Here is a 27,136-nt window from a genome sequence, read left to right as displayed (position 1 = left end):
GTCACGTTCAAATTTGGGCAAGTCACATAACTTTTGATTCTAGTTTCCTCATCTATAAAATAGGCAATAATAAATACATTACAGAATTGTTGAGAGGTTAAAATGCATGTAAAATTGCTGAACAACTGGAGTTATTATTTGTAGCTCTTGTTAACTAGAGCATAAAAATACACATCATTCTTGTCTATAAGGCCTTTATTGTTTTTTGTTTTTTTTTTTTGAGACAGACTCTCATTATGTCATTCTTGGTAGAGTGCTGTAGCATCACAGCTCACAGCAACCTCCAACTCTTGGGCCCAAGTGATTCTCTTGACTCAGCCCAGTCTCCCAAGTAGCTGGGAATACAGGTGCCCGCCACAATGCCTGACTATTTTTTGGTTGTAGTTATCATTACTGTTTAGGAGGCCGGGGCCGGGCTCTAACCCACCAGCTTTGGTGTATGTGGCTGGCGCCCTATTCACTGAGCTACGGGCACCAAGCCAGGCCTTTATTGTTTAGATAAAAATATTTTTAAAATGTGCTGGCTGGTCCCAGATTTGAAATAATAGACACTTGAAAACCAGAGAAAAATATCCCTAGTTATTACAGGCAAAGAAGAATTTGAGCTTAGTCAGGGTATGGTGTTGTGATGTGGAGAGATGAGGGGAAGGAGGTTCTGACTGGAGTTTCTAAGAGCAGAAGAAGGTAGTCCTTGCTCTTGCCATCTTGGTGTGTAGGAGTGGGGCTGGGCAGCCAAAGATTTCTGCCTGAACTGCAGAACGCTGCCACCTGTCATTTCACCCGCTGGCATTTTCTGAGCATGCCTGGCAAGGACACCTGCTTCTTTACTTGTATATAACCCCAAAAAGGGAGGTAAATGATGTGGACACAGCCTAGATGGGACAGAGATGTGAATAAAACATTGTGTTCACTTTAAAATGTTCAAATCTTCAAGGATGAAAACAAGAGAAAAAGAGGGAGAAATAAGGTAACTCTGTAAGCTTTCTTTCCCTAAGAATCCTGATTAAAATCCAATCATGGGCCTCCCAGAAAGTTTCAATATATGTGGTACTTTCCATAATATAACTGACCAGTAGTTATTTGGAAGAAGGCAATAAGGAAAATATATAATAGTAACCCTTCCTAGATGTTGCTTAGTGGAGGGAATACCAGTTTCTCAAATGGGTAACAGAGATTTCATCCGGAACAAAAGCCCATAGTTATAAAAATTCAGTAGAGAAGATGAAAAGGAAACAAAACTAGGTTGAATCATTAATCAAAGACTGTGTGTATGGTTCATGTTTTTTTCTAATGAAATAAGAAGTAGGAAAGCATTTTCTTTTTTATTCATGTAACCAAGACACTAGACAAGACTGTTGACTATAGTTCAAAGTGAATGATTTTCCTAAAATAAAATGCTAACAAAACTAGAATGAAAAATTAGAATCCACAAAAATCAATAATCAATAATTGAATGCATTGTACAAAATAAAACATTTCCCTCAGAAAGTTGAGTGAAAAAAATAGGTAAATAGCTTCTGTTTTTATAGTGAAAGTTTTTTAATCTCTGGCATATAACAATTGAAAGAATTCTGTGAAATTAGACAAAAGTATTTGGTGGATTTGAGTTAATGGGCCAAGCAAGCTTTTTTTCCTTGGCCTCTCTATCAAATGAATCATAGATTGAGTCTTTGGTTATGGTTTTGGCCATGGGTGGGATTTCTGAGATGCCAACATAGTTTTTTTTGGCCATCCTTGAACTAGTTGTGATAGTATAGGCATTGCTTCGGTAACATTTCATCGAGGACATGCAAAAAGTCTCTTTCATCCCTCTCCGAAAATTGGCGTTATAAATTGAATACAGAGTAGGTTTAGAAGCTGAAGAACTAAAGGATATCCATGTGATAGCTGTAAAAACAAGGGAACTTTTCTTATAGTCTTGTTCATAGGGGTGCCACAGCTGAGCAACATGAAAAGGCAGCCAGGAAAGCAAGAACAATAGATTTAAAATGAGGAACATCTTGATAGTTTTCACTTTTGTCCTCGGAACAATGTTCATCGTCCTCCTTACAGTTCGGCCATCAGTGCCTATCCTCCAAATATACTTTATGACCTTTTGGTAAAATAAGATTATGAGGACAGATGGCATCACAAAGCCTACCAGGAAGTGGATGATGGTATAAGCAGTTCCTTCCCATGAGGAAGGGAGGAAATAGTTACAATGACTGTCCCAGTTGGAGCCAAAGAAAAAGAACATGGGGGTCACAAAAGCCGCATTAAAGACCCATGATGCTGCGATCATTTTCTTGGCTTTTTCTCTGGATACCTTGAAGCTCAGAGGATAGACAATGGTGTAGAACCGGTCTAAGCAGATGGAGAGAAGAACATAGATCTGGACGCCTGGAGTGAGATACTGAAAATATCTCACGACCTTGCACATCACACTGCCCAGTGTCCACCTTCCAGTGGTGAACTGGAGCAGGACGAAGGGCGTGCTGGCAATGGTGATGAGAAGATCAGCGCATGCCATGGAGACCACAAAGTAGTTGGTGGTGGACTGAGTCCTCCTACTCCTGTGGATGACCAAGCAAACCAGAGAATTGCCGAAGATAGAAAACAACCACAAAGTCCCAAAGAAAATGCTGGCTGTGGCCACCTCCCCGGGTTTCAGTCCATACTGAAGTTCTGTTCTGTTGCTCATCCAGCTGTGCTCCTCAGAGAATTCCGTCAGGTCATGGCTTGGCTGAGGTGTGGCTGTTTCAGTGCAGCTGTGGTTATGAAGGAGCACCAGAAGTGTAGGAATAACCAAAGGTGGCTTGCTGTTATCCATTCTGTGAGCAAAAACCATATTCATTTTTTCCCTCTTAGTTCTGGATGGGAAAAGAAGAATGAGGCCTCCTGTTAAAATGGTGTCATATATATTGATTACTAAGGCTAACAATCTTACTTGACACTTAAATTGGTTGTCATTTGTCAATGAGTATGACTTATGCATTGTCAGGAAAACATAACTACTGTCCAGAAAAAGTTCAGGCCCCATTTCTTTTCCATGATAGGAGCTGTCTCAGCTCATCCCAGCTCAGGCTGTCTCTGGTTTCACCCTCTCTTGACCCTTAGTCAAATGTGGCAGATCTCATACTGAGCCCCACTCCTACACATAGCCTTGTTCTCTTTACCTGTTGAGGATCACAGAGGATTAGGGAGCTCAAATCTGGCTTGTGGGGAGGGTGTTACCACCTACTGAAGAGCTGTTGGAATTCTGGGCAAATAATGTGAGAAGTTCCTAAATGTTATAAACACCAAAGTAATGAGGCTGCAAAAGAGGAAAACTTGGGCAGATGGAAACACACAGATGTTGGCTATAAAGATACTTAACAGAAGTCTGTGAATACAGACTGGCTGACTACTGGGAAGGACTGTGTCCTGACTTACTGCAGATTTTCCATTACAGAAGCATTATGGTAACACATGGAACAGTCAACATTGCTACATGAGCCAGAAGTAGCTCCTAATTTAATGACATTTGAAAGCAGTTTTTCCAAAAAATGATGCAGTTCATGTATTAATAGCTTGCCACCTATCAATGACATTTATTTTGATGGTATTCTGTTGTTATGGTTCCATAAAATAACATTGACTGAAGAACAAATAAGATGTCCTCTAATGAATATAACTAGGTTACTAGGGATCTTGGGGCAGTCAGATGATTAAAACCAACAAAATGGGCCATGCACTGTTGCTCATGCCTGTAACCCTAGCACTCTGTGAGACCGAGGTAGGTGGATTGCTTGAGCTCAGGAGTTAGAGAACAGCCTGAGCAAGAGCAAAACCTCATCTCTACTAAAAATACAAAAACTAGCCAGGCATGGTGATGGGCACCTATAGTTCCAGCTACTCTGGAAGCTGAGGCAAGAGGATGGCTTGAGCCCAAGGGTTTGAGGTTGTTGTGAGCTATGCTGCCATGGCACTCTAGCCTGAGGCAACCAAGTCACACTCTGTCTTAAAAAAACCCCACAAAACAAAAACCAACCAGACTCAGTGACTCATGACTGTAATCCTAGCACTCTGGGAGGCTGAGGTGGGTGGAATGCCTGTGCTCATGCGTGAGACCAGCCTGAGCCAGAGTGAGACCCTCGCCTCTAAAAATAGTCAGGTGTTGTGGTGGGCCCAGCTACTCAGGAGGCTGAGGCAAGAGGATTACTTGAGCCCAAGAGTTTGAGGCTGCTGTGAGCTGTGACGCCATAGCACTCTACCAAGGGCGACAAAGTGAGACTGTCTCAAAACAAACAACCAACCAACAACAAAAAAATCCCAACAAAATGTAACTGGTATCATTACTAAGCAATTTCTTGAAAACTTAATGATCCTTAGATATAAAAGGGTATTACAAAGTTTATACTTTATGTGATACATATTATTCAATGAGAAAAAAGTTAAAATTTTTAATAGGTAAAAAGATTGTATAATTATAGGTCTTTAGATTAAATTTGGTGTGATTGTGGTCACAGTCATATTATAAAGATTTAATGAACAAAATTTATTAAACAGAAAAAAAATCACAGCAATTGAATACAAAATAACCATACCAATTACGTTATTAAGGTAAGAGACACAGATAAACATGAATAGTTTCAAAATTTTGCCCTCTAAAAGTAAAAAGCCCCTGTGGGGTTACAGCCACCTTATTGCTGAGGTCCCATCTGGCCTGTGGCACAAGGGGATGTTGCTATAGCAACAGGCTCCAAGAAGGACAAGTTTCCCTTTTGGTGGATCCTGTGACTATACCTCACAAAGAAACATTTCTGTAATGAAAGGCAGGATTCAAGCACAGTTTTGATTTTTGTTGTTGTTGTTATTTGTTTGTTTTGAGTCAAGGTCTCACTCTGACATCTGGGCGAGAGTGATCATAGGTCACTGCAACCTCAAACTCCTGGGCTCAAATAATTCTCCTGCCTCAGCATCCTGAGTAGCTGGGACCACAGGCCACCATACCTGGATAATTTTTAAATTTTTTTAGAGATGGAGTCTCACTATGTTGCTCAGGCTTATCTTGAACACCAGGGCCCAAGTGATCCTCCTGCCTTGGCCTCCCTCCTCAAAGTGTTATGATTACAGGTGTGAGCCACTGTGCCTGGGCGTAAAGAATACTCTACCCTGGATAGAGTGCCATGGCATCATTGCTCACAGCAACCTCAAACTCTTGGGCTCAAGTGATCCTTTTGCCTCAGCCTCCCTAGTAGCTGGGACTACTGGTGCCCACCATAACGCCCAGCTAGTTTTTTTAATTTTTAGCAGAGACAGGGCTCTTGTTCTTGCTCGGGCTGGTCTCAAACTTCTGAGCTCAGGTAATCCACCTGCCTCAGCATCCCAGAGTGCTGGGATTACAGGTGTGAGTCACTGTGCCTGGCCTAAAGAATAGTTCTTAATGAAGGAATAGTTCTTAATGACCCATTTTTTCCTTCAAGGATTTTTGCACAAATTTGTGGTAGGAACAAGAGTGTTAATATATATTGTCTTCATCAAGAAACCATCTTTCAGCAGAAGTCTGGCACTCAGGGCAATGTACTGAATGCCAGTTCCATAATATCATCAGGCTTTTCTTTGTCTATGAGGCAGCACTAGTTAAGTTCTCGAAGAGAAATTTGAGATAATTGAACAGTCTGATTACTAAAAGACTTTAAAGCATGCTGGCCAAATAACAGCCAATGATAAGAACAGCAACCATACCTTTCATATAAAAAAATCAGGATATAGGGCGGCGCCTGTGGCTCAGTGAGTAGGGCACCAGCCCCATATGCCGAGGGTGGTGGGTTCAAACTCAGCCCCGGCCAAAGTGCAACAAAAAAATAGCCGGGCGTTGTGGCGGGCGCCTGTAGTCCCAGCTGCTCGGGAGGCTGAGGCAAGAGAATTGCGTAAGCCCAAGAGTTAGAGGTTGCTGTGAGCCGTGTGACGCCACGGCACTCTACCCAAGGGTGGTACAGTGAGACTCTGTCTCTACAAAAAAAAAAAAAAAAAAATCAGGATATATACTCTAAAAACAGGATATAAGATCTAAAATTAACACTGTCCTAGAAAATATGGAATGGATGACCCTCATACTTAACAAAATTGCAATAATCTTTTCACTTTCATGAGTAAAATCTAGAGAAGATTTTTTAAACTATTTTTTTTTTAAGATTTAAAACTTCAAAATAAAATAGACAAGCAATTTTCCCAGACAGAAAGCTGTTCTAAACTTTTTTGGGATGCCTGTGGCCTAAATAAAACAAGAGTCGGTGGCACAGGCCCTTTTCCTTAGTTGATCCACATCCTGTAAAACTTAGAAACTTCTATCTACAAACAAAAGCTCAAGCTCACTGCTATATTAGTTAGGATTAACTGCTAAAACAGACGTATACACAAGGAACTAAGCAACAGTGAAAAATAGGGCCCCAATTTTACCTAGGTAAAGAGAAGGAAATCAAAAGTCTTCATAAATAAGGTGAAGTCTGGGCTGGGAGCTTGGAGAATGAATAGGACTTCTTCAGGCAAAGGAGAAAAAACAGCATTCCAGAGTAGGAAGATAGCATGTGCGATGAATTTTGGGGTGATCTTTCTGGGTTGACCTTGTTTGGATCCTTTTTCCCCCAGAGAAGTAGTTTCCTTCAGACCATACCTCCCAAAGTACATAGTTTCTAAATGCCCTCCAATCAAACTGACCTAGATTTTCCCCATGGTTATAGTTTCTGCACTCATGGGCTGTAATGTGGTCAGACAGCAGTTAAGAGCATCAGAATATCGGCTCAGTGCCAGTAGCTCAGCAGATAGGGTGCCAGCCACATATACCGGAGCTGGCGGGTTTGAATCCAGCCCGGGCCTGCCAAACAACAACTACAACTAAAAAAGAGCCGGGTGTTATGGAAGGCACCTGTAGCCCCAGCTACTTGGGAGGCTGAGGCAAGAGAATTGCTCAAGCCCAAGAGTTGGAGGTTGCTGTGAGCTGTCATGCCATGGCACTCTACCAAGGGCGACAGCTTCAGACTCTGTCTCAAAAAAAAAAAGCATCAGAATATCCAGAAAGGTTGTGGTACCCTTGTTCACACAGCATTGTTAGTCACTCACTGCAGCATTTTCCAAGGTTGTCTTGCTTTAGTTTAACAACACAGTTCATTGGAATCTCCTAGGGAGCTTTAAAAAAATACTGATACCTCAATCCCACCTCCAGAGGTTCTAACTTAATTGGCCTGGCGTGCAGGCTGGGTGTCAGGAGGTTTCAAAGTTCCCCAGGTGGTCCTAATGTGCAGCCACAATTAAGAAAGCCACTGCTTTAGAATTACTTCCATATTTGTCTTCTACCGTGGGCTCCAGGGGGAGGGTGCTATTTTTTTTTTCCATGCTTCTCAGCTTCCATTGAAGTTCATTACATTAATAATCATTTATTAAGTATTTGCTAAATTGGACCCATAAGGACAGAGAACTGAAATAAATGACTCCTACTCTACATGGCTCTGCTAGCAAAATTAAATACAGAGATAGAAAACCACTGCGTATTCTCAGGGAGCACAGTAACGGGGAAAACACAGTTTTACCTGAGAAGGGCAGGCCAGGTAAAACTGACCTCACCCGGTCAACTGCTACATGAAATAGAAGTTTCATCTTTGGGAGAGTGAAGGTAGGTTAGGTGTCCTCGGGCTCCTGCAATCTCTCTGGAGAAAAATAAATAATCTGCCATATTAAAACTAAATTATGGGATCCCAAAGTAAAACTTCAGATAGGCCTCCCCTGCTCCATTAAATAGGAAAAAAATATCTTCAAGGGAGTATTTGTGAAATACAAGGCTGCTTAATTAGTAATCCTGTCCAAAACCATCCATATGCAGTAGTTTTATTTTACTTTATTTTTTTCTGGAGACAGAGTCTCACTCTCTTGCTGTGGGTTGAATGCTATGCCATCATAGCTCACAGCAACCTCAAACTCTTGGGCTCAAGTGATCCTCTTGGCTCAGGCTCCAGAGTAGCTGGGACTATAGGCACCCACCACAATGCCCAACTAATTTTTCTATTTTTAGTAGAGACAGGGTCTTGCTCTTGCTCAGGCTGGTTTCAAACTCCCGAGCTCAAGCAGTCCACCTGCCTTGGCCTCCCAGAGTGCTACGATTACAGGTATGAGCCATCGCACCTGGCCCACATACAGAAATTTTAGGAGTGACAAGAAAGACTTTACCTTTTTCCTGCTCAACTTATCTCTTCCCAGCCAGTTCTGAGACTGTAATGTGACATGCTCACTGGGTTGAGGCACTGAACATCTGTATCTATCTCTATGAGAGAGGAATCATTCATTTATCAAGCTCTCTACTTTCCATCTGTCCAGGCTCTAAGAGATGTGTTTTAATATATGAATGGGGAAAATGGTGAATGGACTGATGTGGTGTAGAACTGGGGACTAGGCTGGGCACCTGCTCACATTTGTAATCCTAGCAGGTGTGAGACTGAGGTGGAAGGATTGCTTGAGCTCAGGAGTTCAAGCCAGTCTGCGCAATAGCAGTACCCCATCTCTAAAAAAAAAAATTAGTCAGGTATGGTGGAAGGCACCTGTAGTCCCAGTTACCCAGGAGGCTGAAACAGGAGGACTGCTTGAGCCAAGGAGTTAGAGGTTGCACTGAGCTATGATGATGCCACTGTACTCTAGCCAGAGCAACAGATACCTTGTCTCAAAAAAGAAGTAAAGAACTGGGGACTGGGTGGGCCTCTGTAATGATGGAATCCCGGGACACATGGGAGGGGATCGCTTTGAATTGTAATTTTTATGGTGCATATTTGTCTCCCCAGTTAGGATATGAGTTCCTTGATTATGTCTTTATATACCTGGGGTATATAGATATGAGTAAAGATTTATTGAATATATAAATAGATACATAAGTTAATAAAAATAATCCAATACTTGAAAATAAGGCAAAATTGAGCACAACATATCTTCATATCCTTTTCATACCATGCTGGGACATTCTTAAATGGCCCTCTTCAAGGATTAATTCTCTAGGAGAAGGTACCTCTGCTTGATTTTGATATTTACTATTTGACAAAAGCCCAGAACACTATGAAGTTATATGTTAACTTGTAGATTTCTTTCTAGCAGAAAAAATAACCGCAAAGGTTATAGACTTACTGTCCTGTAGGACATGAGCCAATTTTGTATCTGCCTAGCAATCTTATGACGACATTGATTTTCTTTTTTAATGAGTCTTTCTCTCTCTCTCTCTCTTTTTTTTGTTTTTTGGAAAGAGGGTCATCCTATGTTGCCCAGGCTGGTCTTGAATTCCTGGACTCAATCCTCTGTCTCAGCCTTCCAAGTAGCCGGGCACGTACCATTGCACTGGACACATTTTTTTTTTTTTATGCCTGCAAATATGCATTCTTCAAATGCTCCTGGAACCAGCTTTATTATCTCATTGGTTGCTTCAGTAATATGTTAATAAATCTTTGACCTGTGTTCCTTCAACATTTGTGTAACAGTTATGATTTTAACCTGAAAATCATGCTTTGATGGATGAATGGATGAATGAAGCTACTGAGAGGAAGCTACTCCTTCCTCTCAGTAGCCACAAGGAGGAATGCAGGGATGCAGACAACAAGCTTGGTTTATTCACAGCTCTGCCAAAGGTCATTCCTGGCTAAGTAAATATCAACAGCTGGTTAGGTTTCTTCTAAACTCAAAACACCCTAACAACTAATTATTTTCCCTCAGGAGATTATAAAGATTCCCACGTATTCTCATAATGTAGAAAGACCATCCTTATTTCTGAGATCGTTCAAAATTTAATGTCAAACTAGAATTTTTATAATGATGTATTTTTTATATGACTTGGTTAAAAAAAGCAATTAGAACCATGTTCTATAGAATGGGCAGTATCTTCTGCATCTATGCAGATATACATATAAGACTTTTCTCATGAGCAAGATTAATTACAAAGAGGACAGTAGTTACAGCATTAAATGCTACCAAGAGTTAATACTTATTTTTGTGTTTACTATGTGTCAGGCACTTCATATTTGTGCTCTTCAAAATAGGTGATATTATTAACCTTGTTTTACAAATGAAAAAAAAAAACAAAACACCCTGAAATTGTTCCCCAAGGCCATACAGTTGGAAAGTGGTCACTCCAAAGCTCTTGTTCGTAACTACTATCAGGGCTTCATGCCCAGAGACCACAAAGGGCTGGATCTCAACTTAGAGGACTAAATCGGCTACCCATGGGCAGGTATTTCTTGTTTCTTCCTTCAGACACAGGAATGTAAAGTTATTCTCCACAGCCTCCTGCCTACCCACAGATACATCTGTTCACGATGTTAGCTCAGAAATAAATGACATTAAAAAAAAAAAATCACTCCTACTATGTATGTACTGCATGGAAATCTAGCATCAAAAGTGGTCTGGAGAAATAACCTTCCTTCATAATAAAGAAAGTGAGAGCACTGGAAATTCAAAATGACAGATAATTAACTATTACCTTTTAAACACAGAACAAAAGCATAATCCCAAACTTCAGTTTGAAGTGAAGTGAGGAAAAGTTTGATCATTAGCATTACCCCAAGTAAAAAATTTTTATTTTATTTAAGACAGCGTCTCATTGTACTGCCCAGGCGAGAGGGCCCTGGCATCACAGCAACTTCAAACTCCTGGGTTCAAGTGATCCTCCTGTCTCAGCCTCCTGAGCAGCTGGGACTACAGGTGGCTGCCACAATGCCTGGCTAGTTGTTTTTTTGTTTATATTTTTAGTAGAAATGGGGTCTTGCTCTTGCTCAGGCTGGTCTCTAACTCCTGAGCTCAAGCTCCCACCTCAGTGTCCCAGAGTGCTAGGATTACAGGTGTGAGCGATTGTGCCTGGTCATCTTTTAAAATTTTAATTGTTTAAATTTAGAAAATACCATGGTGGCAAAGATTTTCTCTTAAACCTTTCATCGTTATGTAGCCTTGATTTGCCTATATAAGAAAATGAGAAATGCTTGCTACAGTGGTGGGCTAGGATTGGCTTACACTGAGCACCCACATCTCTCTTCCCAACTCCAGGTTCAAGGACATTATGCTAATATGAATCAGCCATAGTAAAAACATTCATACCACAGAAATTATCAGACATTACAAATCAATTTTATTTATTTTTTTCTACAGAGCCAGTTATTAAACATTTACCAACATACCATTTCTACTAGGGCAGGGTTTACAGAGCAACCCTGTATTCCAAAGTCTTAAACTTACACATATTTCTGAACTTACAAATGGCTCAGGAGGCCACAGAGCTTCTTCGGAAGCTTCTCGAGTAGGCATCTTGCTATCTGATCCCAAAATAAGGCTCAGGTATGAACACTAAGCTAGGCACTTTATTGAACTACCCTGTTTCCCCGAAAATAAGACATCCTCCTAAAATAAGACCTACTTACAGGAAAGATAAGACGTCCCCTGAAAATAAGACCTAGCGCATCTTTGGGAGCACACCTTAAAATAAGACACTGTGGATTGGATTATTTTTATTAACTTATGTATCTATTTATATATTCAATAAATAAAATAAGACACTGTCTTATTTTCGGGGAAACAGGGTATATAAGGCCCAGGTAGTTACCAGCATGACTGTGATGGGAAAAGATGAAAACCAAAGAGGGTAAGACATGTTCTTACAATGTGCCACTCAGAGAGAGTTTCCAGATAAAATACAGGTTGCTCAGTTAAGTGTGAATTTCAAATAAATAACAAAAAAATTTTTAGTGTATGTCCCATGCAATATTTAACTGGTGTTCTGTGTTTTTACTTGCTAAATCTAGCAAGCCTATGCCTAGAATATAACTTTCTGCTAAAGAATATGTATTTTTCATCTCACAAGATAGGCATATTGCAAAATGATTGTGTATGCAGGCTTTGAGGTTAGTATTTGTGTGAATCCTACTCCTGGCACTCACTATCTCTGCATGACCTTGGTCAAGTTTTCTAACCCTCCAGGGGTCCTCAAACTGTGGTCCCGCGGGCCACATGAGGTGGTATGATTGAATTTGTTCCTGTTTTTCTTTTTTTTTTTTGCAGTTTTTGGCCAGGGCTGGGTTTGAACCCACCACCTCAGGCATATGGGGCTGGCGCCCTACTCCGTTGAGCCACAGGTGCCGCCCCTGTTTTGTTTTGTTATTTCAAAATAAGATATGTGCAGTGTGCATAGGAATTTGTTCATAGTTTTTTTTTTTTTTTAACTATAGTCTGGCCCTCCAATGGTCTGAGGGACAGTGAATTGGCCCCCTGTTTAAAAAGTTTGAGGACATCTGCGTCTGGAGCTTCAGTTTTCTTATATGTAAAATGAGGATAATCAGTTCTTATCTTATTTGATAATTATAAGAAATAAATGAGAGAATATGCACAGCACTTAAGTCAGCTAATACATGTACATCTGTCTGATATGAGCAAAATAATAAGTGCTATCCTGATATAGTTCTATAAAAACCTTTGTGTGTGGTACATAGAAAGTGCTTCAAGGCTGGGTGTGGTGTCTCACAGCTATAATCCTAGCACTCTGGGAGGCTGAGGTGGAGGATCACTTGGACTCAGGAATTTGAGGTTACTGTGAGGTAGGATGACACCAGGGCATTCCAGCCGGGGGCAACAGAGTGAGACTGTCAAAAAAAGAGCTTCAAAAATTAGCACTTTACTACTGTCAGCTCATAAGAGTCTGTTAAGCCACATGACGAGCAAATTTTAGTGACCATATCACAGATCACATATTATAATGATAATACTAAGATTACTCACATAATTTAGGGACCTAATCATCATTTACAATGTTTTTAAGGGGGAAATCATTGAGGTCCAAATAAATAAATATAACCTTTCTCTAAGTTGGAGATGATTTTATGTGACATGTGAACCAGAACAAACTTTTTTCCAATACTCTATACCAAAATATATAATGTATCTAGATTCAATATGTCTTTTTCAAAAGCATATAGAATCCATTCTGCTTAGATCATTTCCATTAGATAATTTTGAATAATTGCAAAAGAACCTCAGACTACCAGTGAAAACAGAGCTTTCCTCCACAACTTGAGAACTCCTGGTGTTACGGCCTAATAAGCCTGGAATTTTCTCCAGTGGTCCTTTTCCTTTCCTCCTCTTACATAATATACATGTATGTAAGTATTCCTCCATATATTTCCAGCTTTGTACCTTTCTGTTTCCAAACTGGGATCAAGCAGTTTCTTCTTCTTTTTTTTTCTTTTGAGACAGAGTGTCACTTTGTCACCCTGGGGTTGACCGCCATGGCATCACCATAGTTCACATCAATCTCAAACTCTTAGGCTCAAGTGATTCTCTTGCCTTAGCCTCCCCAGTGGCTGGGACTACAGGAGGTTTAGTAAAAATACTAAAACTATTTTTATTTTTAGCAGAGACTGCGTCTCTACTGGTCTCTACTAGGTCTCTTGCTTAAGCTGGTCTTGAACTCCTAAGCTCAGGCAATCCACCCACCTTGTCCTCCCAGAGTGTTAGGAGACAGGCATGAGCCACCACACCAGGCCACAAGTAGTTTCTTGAGATCCAACTTGACACATTCTTTTTGTTTGGGTATTGGTTATACAGTAGAACCGACTGTAAGTTGACCGACCACCCAAGAACTGTAACAAACTTGTCAACAGAGGCAAGTGGTTAACATAAGGAACTTCCATTGAGTACATGTTGTGCATGTCTGGTCTGTGAAAATTAGACCGATGTAAGGAGGTGGTCAACGTAAGGCCAACTTGGATGTTCAACTTGGAGGTTCTACCATATTTTCAGGAGCAACATGATTTTTTTCTTTTTTTTTTTGTTTTAACAGAGAAAGGTTTCCAAAACAGCTTCTTCGCCCAAAGACTTTCTGGGGTGAGAAATTCTGGATACCTAGACTTAGGAAACTTAGCTCTTCTATCACTTTTGCCTATTTCCTCGTCCTTCACATGAATTCTAAAATATCAAAAATAAAGAGGACCAGCATCGTTGGCATGATTTCAAGAAGCCAGGAAGATATCTATTCCTCTAACCTCTCACAATTATAGCATCATTCTTTTAAAATTAAGGTCCCTATGATTTTTTTATTTTGTGTGTGTGTGTGTGTGTAGTTTTTGGCTGGGGCTGGTTTTGAACCTGCCACCTCTGGCATATGGGACTGGTGCCCTACCCCTTTGAGCCACAGGTGCCACCCAAAAATGTAAATGTTTCTTAACAAATATTTTTACATTTTGTCAGTAGAATAGTGATCTCCAAATGCATTCTATCTCTGAAATGTATTCTTTTAGTGAAAATGAAAGTATAAGAGATGCCAAAAGCAAAAGTCTCAAAGACAGTAAATATCTGAGAGAATGGAGACTGGGGTGTCATTAATGGGAGGGGTGGGTAAAGGGTAAAAGGCTCAAGATGAAGAAGATAATCTTGAAGGTTTATGCAGGAATAGACAGCCCCTGAGTTAAATACACAATCCACAGGGATATAATGGAAAAAAGCCTGAGCTTTACCCCACACAAAGACTTACATTGCCAATGGGCTGCAGTCTTCCTGTAATTCTTTGCAAACCACGTTGCAGGAGAAAAGGTTAGGTCATGTTGGCATCTCTTTAGGGGTGGCCACTCCCAAGAATGTATGAAGAACACAATCTAATGTTTGTTACCCCAATGGCCATTTAGTAGAATTCTGTGTTGTTAGGATACACCTCCAGGATTAATGATTATTGAATTAATGATAAAGATAATCAATGATATTGCTATTCCTTATCATTGCTCCCTGCTACTCATACAAATTCTGTAAAGTAAGATCAAATGAAAAGTAAAAGAGAAATAAACACAAGAATTTTCACCCTAAGAAATGACCATTTTGTTCTGAGGGTATATGCAAAATAGTCTCCAATCATACACTTATCCAATTTTTTTAAACCAATTTTTAAAGATCACTTAGCATGAGCCAGGGTTGTGCTAACTGCTGGGGACACTGATGTTAACAAAGTCCTTGCTTTTATGGAGCTTATCTCTAGTAGAGGAAACAAATAATAAACAGACAAATAAATATGTAAAAAAACTTAGAAGTGATAGGTGCTATGGAGAAAAATAAAGCAGACTGAGAGAACAAGAAGTGATGGGAGGCTCAGCATCTGTAGCTCAGTGGTTAGGGTGCCGGCCACATACATCGAGGCTGGTGGGATCAAACCTGGCCTGGGCCTGCCAAACAACAGTGACAACTACAACAAAAAAAATAGCCAGAGGTTGTGGCAGGCACCGGTAGTCCCAGCTACTTGGGAGGCTGAGGCAAAAGAATTGCTTAAGCCCAAGAGTTTGAGGTTGCTGTGAGCTGAGATGCCACGGCACTCTACCGAGGGCAACATACTGAAAGTCTGTCTCAAAAAAAGAACAAACAAAAAAAAACTGATGGGAAAACGGAGTGACCGATGGTTGCTTGGTTGCCCAGTGGCCATTCCCAAGTCCTCCCTTGCCTGTCTTCACTCAAGAAACTAAAAAGGCATGGGAACTTCCCTACCATCCCTTACAGCTGTCTGATCACTCAACATCATTTTCTTTTAAGACGAAGTCTCCTGGCAGGAGGTTCTTTGGAAAAACATTTCTTCCTGCATAAAAGAGGTGTGTGGGGAGTGCTCTCGGTGTTCTCTTGGCCACCCCTGTGTTTCTTGCCTCTGTAAACTATCACATGACGATGTCAGGGCACTGGGTAGTATCTTATGAGGTCAGAGGAAGTCCTGAGACTCAAGAGAATCCAGGGTGCCCTGACATTGTGGTATAGTTCAAGCATTCACCTCTAGACGTACTTTATAAGCAATCATTGTTACTTGCCTCTGAAAGCATCCTGACTGATAAGGGATCTTATTTTAAATGGAGTGGTCAAAGAAGGGTTCTATGAAGAGTTGATATTGGAGCCGAAGTCCCAGCAACAGAAAGCCAGCTATAACATTCTAGGCAAAGACCCTGGTGCAGGAATGAAATTGTTACCTGGCATACAAATGGGGGATAAAATGATACCTGATACACCCAGAAAGGCAGGCAGCGACCAAATCACACAGACCACTGTAGGGCATGGAGTAAAATTCATTGCAGGTTTTAAACAAAGGGGTGAAATGAATATGACTTGATTTATGTTTTTAAAATATACCTTTAGTTGCTGTGGAGGGGGCTAAGGGTATCATAATAATCTAAGTAAGTGATGATGCTGGCTTAGACCAGGGTCATAGCACTATAGTTGGATAAAAGTACCTGTTCTGGAGACAGGTGACAAGGTTAGTTGACATGTGAAGGGTTAGGGGATGAGGATGACTCCTCAGTTTGACAGCAGGAAAGAAAATGTTTGGAGATCTGGAAATCAATAATCCTATTTTAGACAAGTAATTTCTCAGTAGACATCAAGAGATATTTGTTGGCCACTGACTATGTAAGTTTGGAGAAATGTCTATTCAGATCCTTTGCCCATCTTTATCAATCCATTCATTATTCCATAAACATATATTAAGATCATACCATGTGCCAGAATCTACTATGCTAAGAGTTAGATATACAGTGGCAAACGAAACTGTGTCCCTACGCTCATGAAGATCTGTCTAATTAGTTGCAAAGGGGGTGGAGGGAAGAATAATAAACAGATAAGAACAAACAAATATAGTTAAGTTGTAATACATTCTATGAAAGAAAAGAACAGGCTGCTATAAGAGAAGGTGGTGGGAAGTTCCTCCCCGGGCTGGGGGGTCATGGAGGCAAAGGAAGCAGTGGGAGCAGGACAGAGAAGAGTGGCTCCCCTATGATAGACTCTTCAGGCTCCTGCTGCCAACAGATGACCAGAGAATCCAGCCATCTTCCAGATCCTGAACTATCTTCCAGGCTCTGTGCGGCCTGGCCTTGGGACTGTTCTTATGATAGTCTGCTGCCCTTGGGGAACAGTTCTTTGCAGTCAAAAGACCCCAAATATCATATGGGGACCAGGGAAGAGAGAAAGAAGGATATATATGGCCCCCTACCTCTTGTGCCACAGGTTGGCCCCTTTATTCTCCCATCCCAATCCACCCTATGTCATCCTCAGGTCATTTAAGCTTTGACTGGGGACCTAAGTTTCTGTGTAGAGGAAGAGGGAAGCGGGGAAGGGGAGGAAGTCTGATTCTCTCACTTACAGATCCCTGCTCAGTGCAGTCAGTGGCTGCCTGCTTTGTGCAATTTGTAGACTCCACCTGAACCTATGGGAGCAGGATAAATGATTGAGATATAATTGTGTGCTGTACCCCTTCCTGAGATTTTTTTTTGCCTATCCCATTCTGAGAATAAAGCCGGCCCCTAAGTGCTGGTTTGCCTCCGTGGAGAGTTGCATTATAGCCTGAGGTAAATATTTCTTTGATTCTTATCTTCTGGAAGCTCAGTTCTCTGAGGAGGCTGTCCTATCAGGAAAGGAAAAATTGAGGGCCTCTAAACCAGGAACGTGACTGTGCCCACCACGAGCCAAGCAAAAGGTAGGCCTGGATGGGTACAAAAGATCCTTTTGGGATGATGAAAAGGTTTTGGAATTGGACTATGGTGATGGTTGTATAATTCTGTAGATTTAATAAAAATCAGTGAATCGTACACTCAAAATCAGTGGATTTTATGGTATATAAATAATATCTCAATGAAGCTGGGGAGGCAGAAAAGAAAAAAGAGGGGTCTGGGACCCTTGCCTCCCTTCCTCTCTGTGCTCCAGGACAGTGACAGGAAGTATGAAGGAACACGACTAGGAAGAGTCCATTGCCCCGAGAGTGGTCCTGAAGCAGCAGATCCACCAGCCCGCAAGGACCCACAACAGCTCAGACCACAACTACTTCTCTGCTACACCCAGAGGGGATCCAAGGGACTACCCCATATATTTTGTTCTGTGTAAGAACCCTGGTCTAGAAAGAAGGGAGTCCCCGTCATGTCTACCACTGATTTTCCAATTGGCCTGGCAGGATAGAGCATTGCCATTATTTAAATGGTAGTAGGTAGAATCCCCGCCTTGAGGATATCCATGCCCTAATCCCTTGTTATGTTATATAGCAAAAGGCACTCCACATACATAACTAAGGTTCTGGACCTCATAAGGAGGAGATTGTCCTGGACTATCCAGGTGGGCCATCTAATCACAAGAGCCCTTACATGTAGAGAACTTTCTCTGGCTGGTAACAGAGAGATGCAGCAGAAGTCAGGGGCGATTCCAAGCACAAGAAGGAACTGACTCGCTATTGCTGGCTCTGAGATGCGGGGGCCCATATCCAAGGAGCAGGGAGAGGCCTCTACAAGTTATGGTGGCCCCCAACTAGTAGTCATCAAGGAAATGGGACCTTAGTCTTACAACCACAAGGCATTGGATTCTGCCAACAACCTGAATGAGTCTGAAAGGGGAATCATCCCCAGAGCCTCTAAAAAGGATGGTCACAGTCCTGCCAAGATCTTGACTTCAGCCCTGTGATACTATAAGCAGAGAAACCAGCCAAGCCCACCTAGACTTCTGGCCTGCAGAACTGTGAGATAATAAGTGGTGTTATCTTAAGCCACTAAATTTGTGTTAATTTGGTACAGCAGCAAAAGATACTAATTCAATGCAGCATTTCTTATACAATTGAGTATGAGGACTAAAATTCAAACCTGTTCTTCTACAACCTTCCACTATCCTGCCAGAATCTGAAGTGGTATTAGAAAACCCTTAAAGCTTAAAAAACAGAGTGCTTTCTACTTCACCTCACACACTGGCCTGGGGCTAAGAAACCTGGATCTTAGTTCTGATTATAGGCACTGACCAAGACGACAGACCTGGTCTTATTTTTATATCAGTATAAGGACCTTAAGTAATTTAATCTCCCTGAATCACCATTTCCATGTCTGCAATATGCATGAGTTGGCCCCGATGATTTGTAAGTGACTGACGTTATTGCCTGAGATGAGCGACATACACTTCTTCAATTTGTAACCCACCACTTTGATCTAGCAGACAGCTCATCTTGAGAGCACATTTTGATGGGAGAAAGAGGTTGTTTAGGGCTGCTGAGGCCCAGCACAGGAAGCTTTTGACATCAAAGATCAGCAGCATAGGTCTCCACAGGAGGGATTAATTTTACTTAGGGTCCAGCCCAACCTTCCACAGTAATCAGGCTGATGTGTCAACAATCTCTTACTGAAGATTCCTTCTCAGATGTGCTCTGGTCAGAGAGCACCTGCCACCTGTGTTTGCTTTCCATTCTATCTAATACCAAACCTCTCAGGGGAAGAAACACTTACTGGAACCTCTGATTGTCCTCTACCAACATTCTACACCTTTCTTCCCTGGGTCTTTCACCAAGGTATTTGCACCTCACCAAACTCAATTCATTACAACAAACATTTTTTGAACATCTGCTGTGTGCTCACTGAGTTAGAGGCAACCAATTGTTTTGGAGGTAAATATTTGGTTTCATTTCCCAGGACCAACAACTCTAGTAGGGTTGCTTAAATATGAAAGAGGTTGAACAGGCAAAGACTAGACTCACTACAATCAATGCAAACAGCTGTGAGGTAGGTGCGATTTGCAGCTATTTGAAAAGAAGGTGAAGGATTCCTTAAGAAGTGAGTGTAAACCCTAAACAGGAAGTTATTGAGAACTCTGTTTTTACCTTCTGTCTCACTTCATATTCACATCAACACTCTGGGTAAATTTTGATCTGCACCATTGTCTTTGGTCAAGGTCTTTCAGAAAGCTACTTTCAAGTTCATGAAGCAGAAGTTAAATTTAATATTGGATTAACATGTATTTTTCATCGAGAAGTTATGCAACTATATGCAATCATGTCCTTGAAAATATGGTTGAGCATGTATTTACATATATTTCACATGGTTAATATAGGTATCCATTTTTAGACATTTTATAAACTAATGTTACTACCATAATTTCTCAGTGCTTCTTCTTTGAATCTTCTCTGCATATTGGAGAAAGTCCTTGCAGGCTGGTTTGGGTTGACACAAATCACCTATACAGGAAATTCTCAACCTCTCACCATCAGATATACATGTGACAAATGTATTCATGTGTGATACACCCCCATGATATATCCAGAATTATATGCATGTGACAAATGTATTCATGTGTGATACACCCCCACGATATATCCAGAATTCTATGCAACTCTAGGGTCTTGACCTATAATGGTAAACGTTTAATTTTCCACCCTAGAAAATATGTTGAAAAGAAAACTGTTTATGTAGATATCTTTATTCTAATTATTTTTTTTAAAAATAAACCATGGGTAAACTTTGGTGCTTTATTTATTAGCAAGCAATATTTGCAAAAGATACCCTCTGTTTGGGACAAAGCAATATATTTTAACACCTTGGTTGATAAACACTAACCTGCTATATCACCAGTATATACCTGAAATCGAAATTTTTGAAGGCTAAGGTACTTGGCATAGGGAATAACAGGGAAAAACTCAGTTATTCTTCACATTGGGTATTTTGGGGATGCTATATACCAGGTTACTGTTATAAGAGTCTACTAATGGGCATTTTTTTCTGGAGGTTATTAATCTACCCATGGTCTATAAAGCCACTGATATCCCGGCAAAGTTCCATAGTTTGCACCTAAATTTGAAGATTTCCTTCCCTCTTACAGAAAAAAATAATTTTATGTACATTTTAAATATGAAGAGTCTCCATAGCACAGTGGTTGACAGCACAGGCTCTCAGCAAGTGGTTCTCAGCCTGAGATAATTTAACTTCCCAGGGGATATTTGGCAATGTCTGGAGATACTTTTGGCTGTCACAACTGGGGGAGGAAAATGTTACTGACATCTGGTAAATAAAGCCCAGGGATCTTGCTAAACATTCTACAATGAACAGGAAAGAACCCCCACCTACAAAGAACTAACTATCTGGCCCAAGTGCCACTAGTGCTGAAGTTGAGAAAGCCTATGTTAGAGTCCGCCTGCCTGGGTTGCAAATCACTTACCATCTGTGCAGTTGTTGGCTAGTTCCTTTACATCTTTGTGCTTACTGAGTATCCTCACCAGTAAAATTAGGATAATAACAGTAGACATCTTACTGATTTGTTGTGAAAATGAATTATATAAGAAACGAACTTAGAACAATGTCTAAAACAAAGCAAGTGCAAACAAATGTTTGCTTTTGTTTTTATATGCACTGAAAAACACTGAGAAAAAATACACCCAAATTTCAATATTTCTAAGTGGTAAGATCATGACTGTGTTTAATTATCACTATACTTTTATATCACTTTATATTTTCCAAACATTCTAGAACCATATTTGTATTGATCTGATACCCAAAAAGTATGTTTTAAAAGAATGCAGAAAAGAGAACTTTATTTGTGATATAATGGAAATAGCACAGGATTAATTGGATTCAGATCTTGGCTCTACTTGCTGTGTGTGACTTCAAAGAGATTAATCTCTTTGAGTTTCAATTACCTCATTTGAAACTGGGGTTAAAAAATGCATATTATAGAGTTGCTATGAGGATTAAACATGATAGACATCCAGTGCCTGAAAGTTTGCTGAATTAAAGGCTCCACGTTAGCCAGGTAAAATGATTCTATAAACAGGGAAATAGATTCATGATGGCAACTCCCCTTTTGCTTCTTAAACTGTCCTCTCAGAAACAACTACAAAGTCATTCCATTTTTTGCCTTGGCTCATAGAGAAGAAACTACACCCACACTCTGGGCATATTCCCTCCCCTTCCTATATACACATACCTTAGTAAAGGATTTGATGATTCCTCTGGCAGGGCCTGACTCATTGGGCAGGGTTTATTAGCGGGTAAGTTACTGTGTATGCAAGGCAGGATGAAGGGATTGCTTTCTCATATCCTTCAGCCATGCTCACAGACCCTCTTATTCCCTTTCATTCTTCCAGTTGAAAACATACTTGGAAGGCCTCTTCTCAAACCTCTCCGCTTTCTCTCCCTCTCTTCTATTTTCTCCCATTCAGCTGGTTGAGTAAGATGCCCCTTTTAAGCCCCAGAGGGATGGGTAGGAAGCCCAGCTAGGCCTCCAGATCCGTGCCTCATGTGTGCTAGCCCTGCTCATCCACACGGGCCTGCACGTACGTGGTGAACATGTAGGACTTGCCCAGCTGGTCTGTGCTTCCAGCAGCACTGTTCTTTCTTTCTTTTGTTTTTATTGTTGCAGTTTGGCCAGGGCTGGGTTCAAACTCACCACCCTCAGTATATGGGGCCAGCACCTCACTCACTGAGCCACAGGCACCACCCAGCACTGCTCTTTCTTTTGTGCAGCCCACTCAGCAGGTAATACTGGAGGTAGGGAGGATGAGTTGGTAGGATTCAGGGACCCCCCTCCCTTATCTATAACCTCTAATCTTCCTCTCCCTAATGATTTCATTAGATGGGAAAATAAAAGAGTAGGTTATATTTGTGTATATTACCAGGAGGGTGATCATTTTAAGCTACATTAGCCAGGTAACTTGAGTTTAAACCCTGACCATGCTTTTAAAATGCCATAAAAAGCCAACAATTCATTATATCAATGGGCAAGAGAAAGGAATAGAACCTTCTCTAAAGAAGACAGATGAATGGCTAACAAACATGAAAAAATGCTCATTGTCCCTAATTATCAGAGAAATGCAAATCAAAACTACCTTAAGATATCACCTAACCCCAGTGAGAATGCCCCCCATCATGAAGTCTCAAAGCTACAGATGCTAGCGTTGATGTGGAGAGAAGAGAACACTTTTACACTGCTGGTGGGACTGCAAACTGATACAATTCTTTTGGAAGGAAGTATGGAGAATCCTCAAAGAACTCAACTAGACCTCCCATTTGATCCTGCAAGCCCATTACTGGGCATCTACCTGGAGGAAAAAAAATCATTTTATCATAAGCACATTTGCCCTAGACTGTTTATTGCAGCTCAATTTACAATCCCCAAAATGTAGAAACAGCCTAAATGCCCACCAATCCAGGAAAGGATTAACAAACTGTGGTATATGTATACCATGGAATACTATTCAGCCACTAAAAATGATGGAGACTTTACATCTTTTTTATTAACCAGGATGGAGTTGAAACACATTCTTCCTAGTAAAGCATCATAAGAAAAGCAAGAATCCAATGTACTCAATTCTGATATAAGGACAACTGATGACCTAGTACATGGTGGGGGTGGGGGAGAGAGGGAAGGAGGGAAGGGATTGAGGGGATCATGGTGTGTGACACACATCTTGCAGGTGAGACACAATTATAAGAGGGACTTTACCTAACAAATGCAAACAGTGTAACCTGGTTCTCTGTACCCTCAATGAATCTTTAACAATAAAAATAAATAAATAAATAAAATGCCCTGAGACAATCTTGCATTCAGGTCCTAACTGTTTGGGAAAGGCAGTCTGACACGCAAAATCCCAGGGAGGAGTCTTGCCATCCTGTGACCTTTCTGTGCAGAGTTTGGAGCCTGGGAGCCAGACTAGATTAGGAGAGGACTGCCTGGGCTCCTAGGAGCTGCCCCCTAAAGACATTCACTGTCAACCCAAGATGAACTGTTTCTACATGGGAGATGGGACCAGGTGCAACAACAGAGGACAAGGAGACTATTGGGGTGCCTCCATGTAGGAAGAAATAAAAATATCAGGAGACCCTCATTCTAAATGTAGAGAAAAATGTCAGGGGGATTGGTGATCCCCAGGAAAGAATGTATGGTTACTTCCTGAATTCTCTAATTTGCTGGGGCTCCTAAAGATGGAAACTTCAGGCATAATTGTGACTGTTGCCAAATTTTCTCTCACTACATTTTTGCCTCCTCACCATCTTTCCTATAAACACATACAAAACAAAGTAAGCATGGGCCCCCAAATTGGCACCGGCAGAATGCTGTCAGAATATTGAGTCTTCCCAGTCTTCATTCACAAGTGTATACTGAGATTACCACAAACCAGGCATGATGCTAGGTCCTAGAAATCCAAACATAGACGTATACCTGTGCCTTCTCTCAAGAAGCTCATTTCAGGTAACTATAGTAGCATAAAAGTGTCACTTGACCCAGGAAAATGTAGATTCAGAAGGGATCAAAGACCTAAGCTAAAAGACTAAAGTTCATTATTGTAGGGGACACAATTACTCTTCACAGTGCTGTGCAGCGAAACCCTGAAGAGAAATACCTTACTTAGGGAAGAATTTCACAAATTTTTTTTTTTTTTTTTTTTTTTTGTAAAGACAGAGTCTCACTTTATGGCCCTTGGTAGAGTGCCATGGCCTCACACAGCTCACAGCAACCTCCAACTCCTGGGCTTAAGCGATTCTCTTGCCTCAGCCTCCCGAGTAGCTGGGACTACAGGCGCCCGCCACAACGCCCGGCTGTTTTTTGGGTGCAGTTTGGCCGGGGCTGGGTTTGAACCCACCTCCCTCGGTATATGGGGCCGGCGCCTTACCGACTGAGCCACAGGCGCCGCCCAAATTTCACAAATTTAAAATTCCTACCCCTTTTCTTCCTCTTTGTATCTTAGACCTAGTAACTTCTATTAGTTTTCCAATAGCTTCTAAGAATCAAATCAGTAATCTTTTATTATTAAGGGCCAGAAGGAAATCTGCACAAAACAAAGGAAGGACATTTTTATATCTCAGAAATTTCTGGCAGTTAAAAAATATATTAACTGGCCAGGCGCAGTGGCTCAGGCCTATAATCCTAGCACTCTGGGAGACCAAGGAGGGTAGATTGCCTGAGCTCAGGAGTTCTAGACACGCTTGAGCAAGAGTGAGACCCTGTCTATACAAAAAAATAGAAAAATTAGCTGGGTGTGGTGGTGGGTGCCTGTAGTCTCAGCTACTTGGGAGGCTGAACTCAGGAGTTTGAGGTTGCTGTGAGCTAGGCTGACTCCAGGGCACTCTAGCCTGGGGCAATAAAATGAGACTCTTCTCTCAAAAAAAAAAAAAGTTGTTAACAAATTTCCTCTTTTACCCGTAAAAACCCAAAATAATTTGCAATTGAAAATCTATTTCTTTAAGACATAACATTATTTTCAAACAATAAATCCAGTCAGTTTGACATCATAGTTAATATGTAAAATTTAAGTATTTAATCACTTTATTTTATTTTTAGAACCACATGAGTACTTTTTATTTTATTTATTTATTTATTTTGAGATAGTCTCTCACTTTGTCACCCTTGGTAGAGTGCTGTGGCATCACAGCTCACAGCAACTTCAAACTCTTGGGCTTAAGCGATTCTCTTGCCTCAGCCTCCCAAGTAGCTGGGACTGTAGGCAGCCACCACAATGCCTGGCTATTTTTAGAGACAGGGTCTCGCTCTTGCTGGTCTCCAACCCTTGAGCTCAGGCAATTCACCCACCTCAGACTCCCAGAGTGCTAGAATCAGATAAGTGCTTTTAAAGACAATATGCTTAGGCTGGTCATGTTGCTAAATTTTGAGGATAAAAGAGTGTCTCTAGGCTCATAGCTTCAATTTAAAAAAAAATTAACCATGATGTAATTCTAGGTTTCTTTTTTTCCTTTGGACATCTTTTGGTCACCATAGTAACATAATGTTTTACTACCAAATATCTATACAGCACAAGGGAACAAGAACAAGCACTTACTGGGTTATTTGGGGGTAAAGAATGTGACTATTAGGATAATTCAAGATTAAATATAGATTTCACTGGGGCTCTGTTTTAGCCAAACAAGCTGATTCAATCTTCTAATAGTGTCAGCTGAACAGAATTTGTAGCCTAATCAACTGTTAACATCATTTGAATATGAGCAAACAAGCAAGCAGAATAGCTCGGTGTTTAAAAGCATGGGCTTTAGAGTCAAGATTCGTGGTTCCAAATTCTAGCTCTTTCGTTTGATAGCTGTGTGACCTTGGGAAACTTCCCTAACTTCTCTGTGCCTCAGTTTCTTTATTTCTAAAATGTAAGCAATAATATGTCCCTCAAAAGATTCTTGAAGGATTAAACGACCATTTGTGTTTAGAACAGTGCCTTGCATGTAGCAAAAACTTTATAAGTATTTGTTAAATAAAGAAAAAATTTCAACTTGCTAGCTCTTCTCTTTCCACCAAGAATAGTCAAAGAGACCAAGATTTGAGTTTATGACAGGTTTTTTTTTTTGTTTTTTTTTTAAGACAGATTCTCACTCTGGTGGGTATCTTCAGTTCACTGCAGCCTCCAATTCCTGGGCTCAAGCTATTCTCCTGCCTCAGCCTCCCAAGTAGCTGAGACTACAGGCACATGCCATTACACCTGGCTAATTTTTAAATTTTTCCTAGAGACATGGTCTTGCTATTACCTGAGCTAGTTTCAAACTCCTGGGCTCAAACTATTGTCTCACCTTGGCCTCCCAAAGTGCTAGGATTATAGGCATGAGCCACCGCACCTAGCCACGGCAGATTATTTTAGCCTGTAACTTTGGCAGATTCCTGTGAGAACTTTCCCAGGGCCCTCTTGGTAGCAGACGGTGGCAGTCTACCATCCTAAGCCAGAGCTAGGAGTACCACAAATAGTTTTGACACCAGGAACATCAGAAGGAAGATGATTGCATAGCTCAAAGGAACAGCAAGTCTGCCCACTCAGGCTTCCTAAGCCATTGCCAATAACCTCTGAGAATACAGGCATAGAATAAGCAGCTAAAAAGGCATGAAACAGGATTTTATTGCAGTGACAATGAAATCTAGTTGGTCTCAGTAATTATTTTTCTCTTTCTAGGATTCAAGGGGAAAAAAAAATCATCTTCATTGATGAGTGCTTTGTTTTATTAACCGTCACTATATACAATTTCCATAATTTTTCAACAAACAGGTACTCTGGTGAATTATTCATTTTACAGAATTACCTAGGCCATCTTTTCTGGACCTGTAACAAATCTAAAGCTTTTAACCAGCATATAAGCCAGGACAAATATCCACATTGCCTGGAAAAAAAGAAGGTATTATGTCCTCTGTTCCAAATTTCAGTCCCGATACCACAGGATCTCAAACACATACCTTCATCCAGACTTGATTTCAGGGATGGTCTCCTGAGGTCTTCTTGGTCAGGAATAGCCCTTGCAGAGGAGTTTGGAGAATGCCATAAACCACCAGGAAAGCCTGGGAACACATTCATATCTGTCTTCTGCCTTTCCCTTGGCTCACAGCGGCTTCCTGTTAGGGAGACAAGATGACGCTGTGCAGGGTAGATTGTTAA

The 27,136-nt window shown here is 41.0% G+C and overlaps 1 protein-coding gene across 1 annotated transcript; it reads right to left on the bottom strand.

The window, feature by feature from the left end:
- Window positions 1–27,136, bottom strand: GPR19 (G protein-coupled receptor 19). The gene is made up of 2 exons (XM_053554833.1): window positions 26,938–27,136; window positions 1–2,849 (listed from the first exon to the last, which is right to left on the bottom strand). Exon 2 carries the CDS (start codon window positions 2,831–2,833, stop codon window positions 1,580–1,582), a length of 1,254 nt encoding a protein of 417 aa, XP_053410808.1. The 5' UTR covers window positions 2,834–2,849; window positions 26,938–27,136; the 3' UTR covers window positions 1–1,579.

Source organism: Nycticebus coucang, chromosome 12 (assembly GCF_027406575.1).
Source record: "Nycticebus coucang isolate mNycCou1 chromosome 12, mNycCou1.pri, whole genome shotgun sequence".
NCBI classification, from domain to species: domain Eukaryota; kingdom Metazoa; phylum Chordata; class Mammalia; order Primates; family Lorisidae; genus Nycticebus; species Nycticebus coucang.
This window is presented reverse-complemented; position numbering and strand designations above follow the sequence as displayed.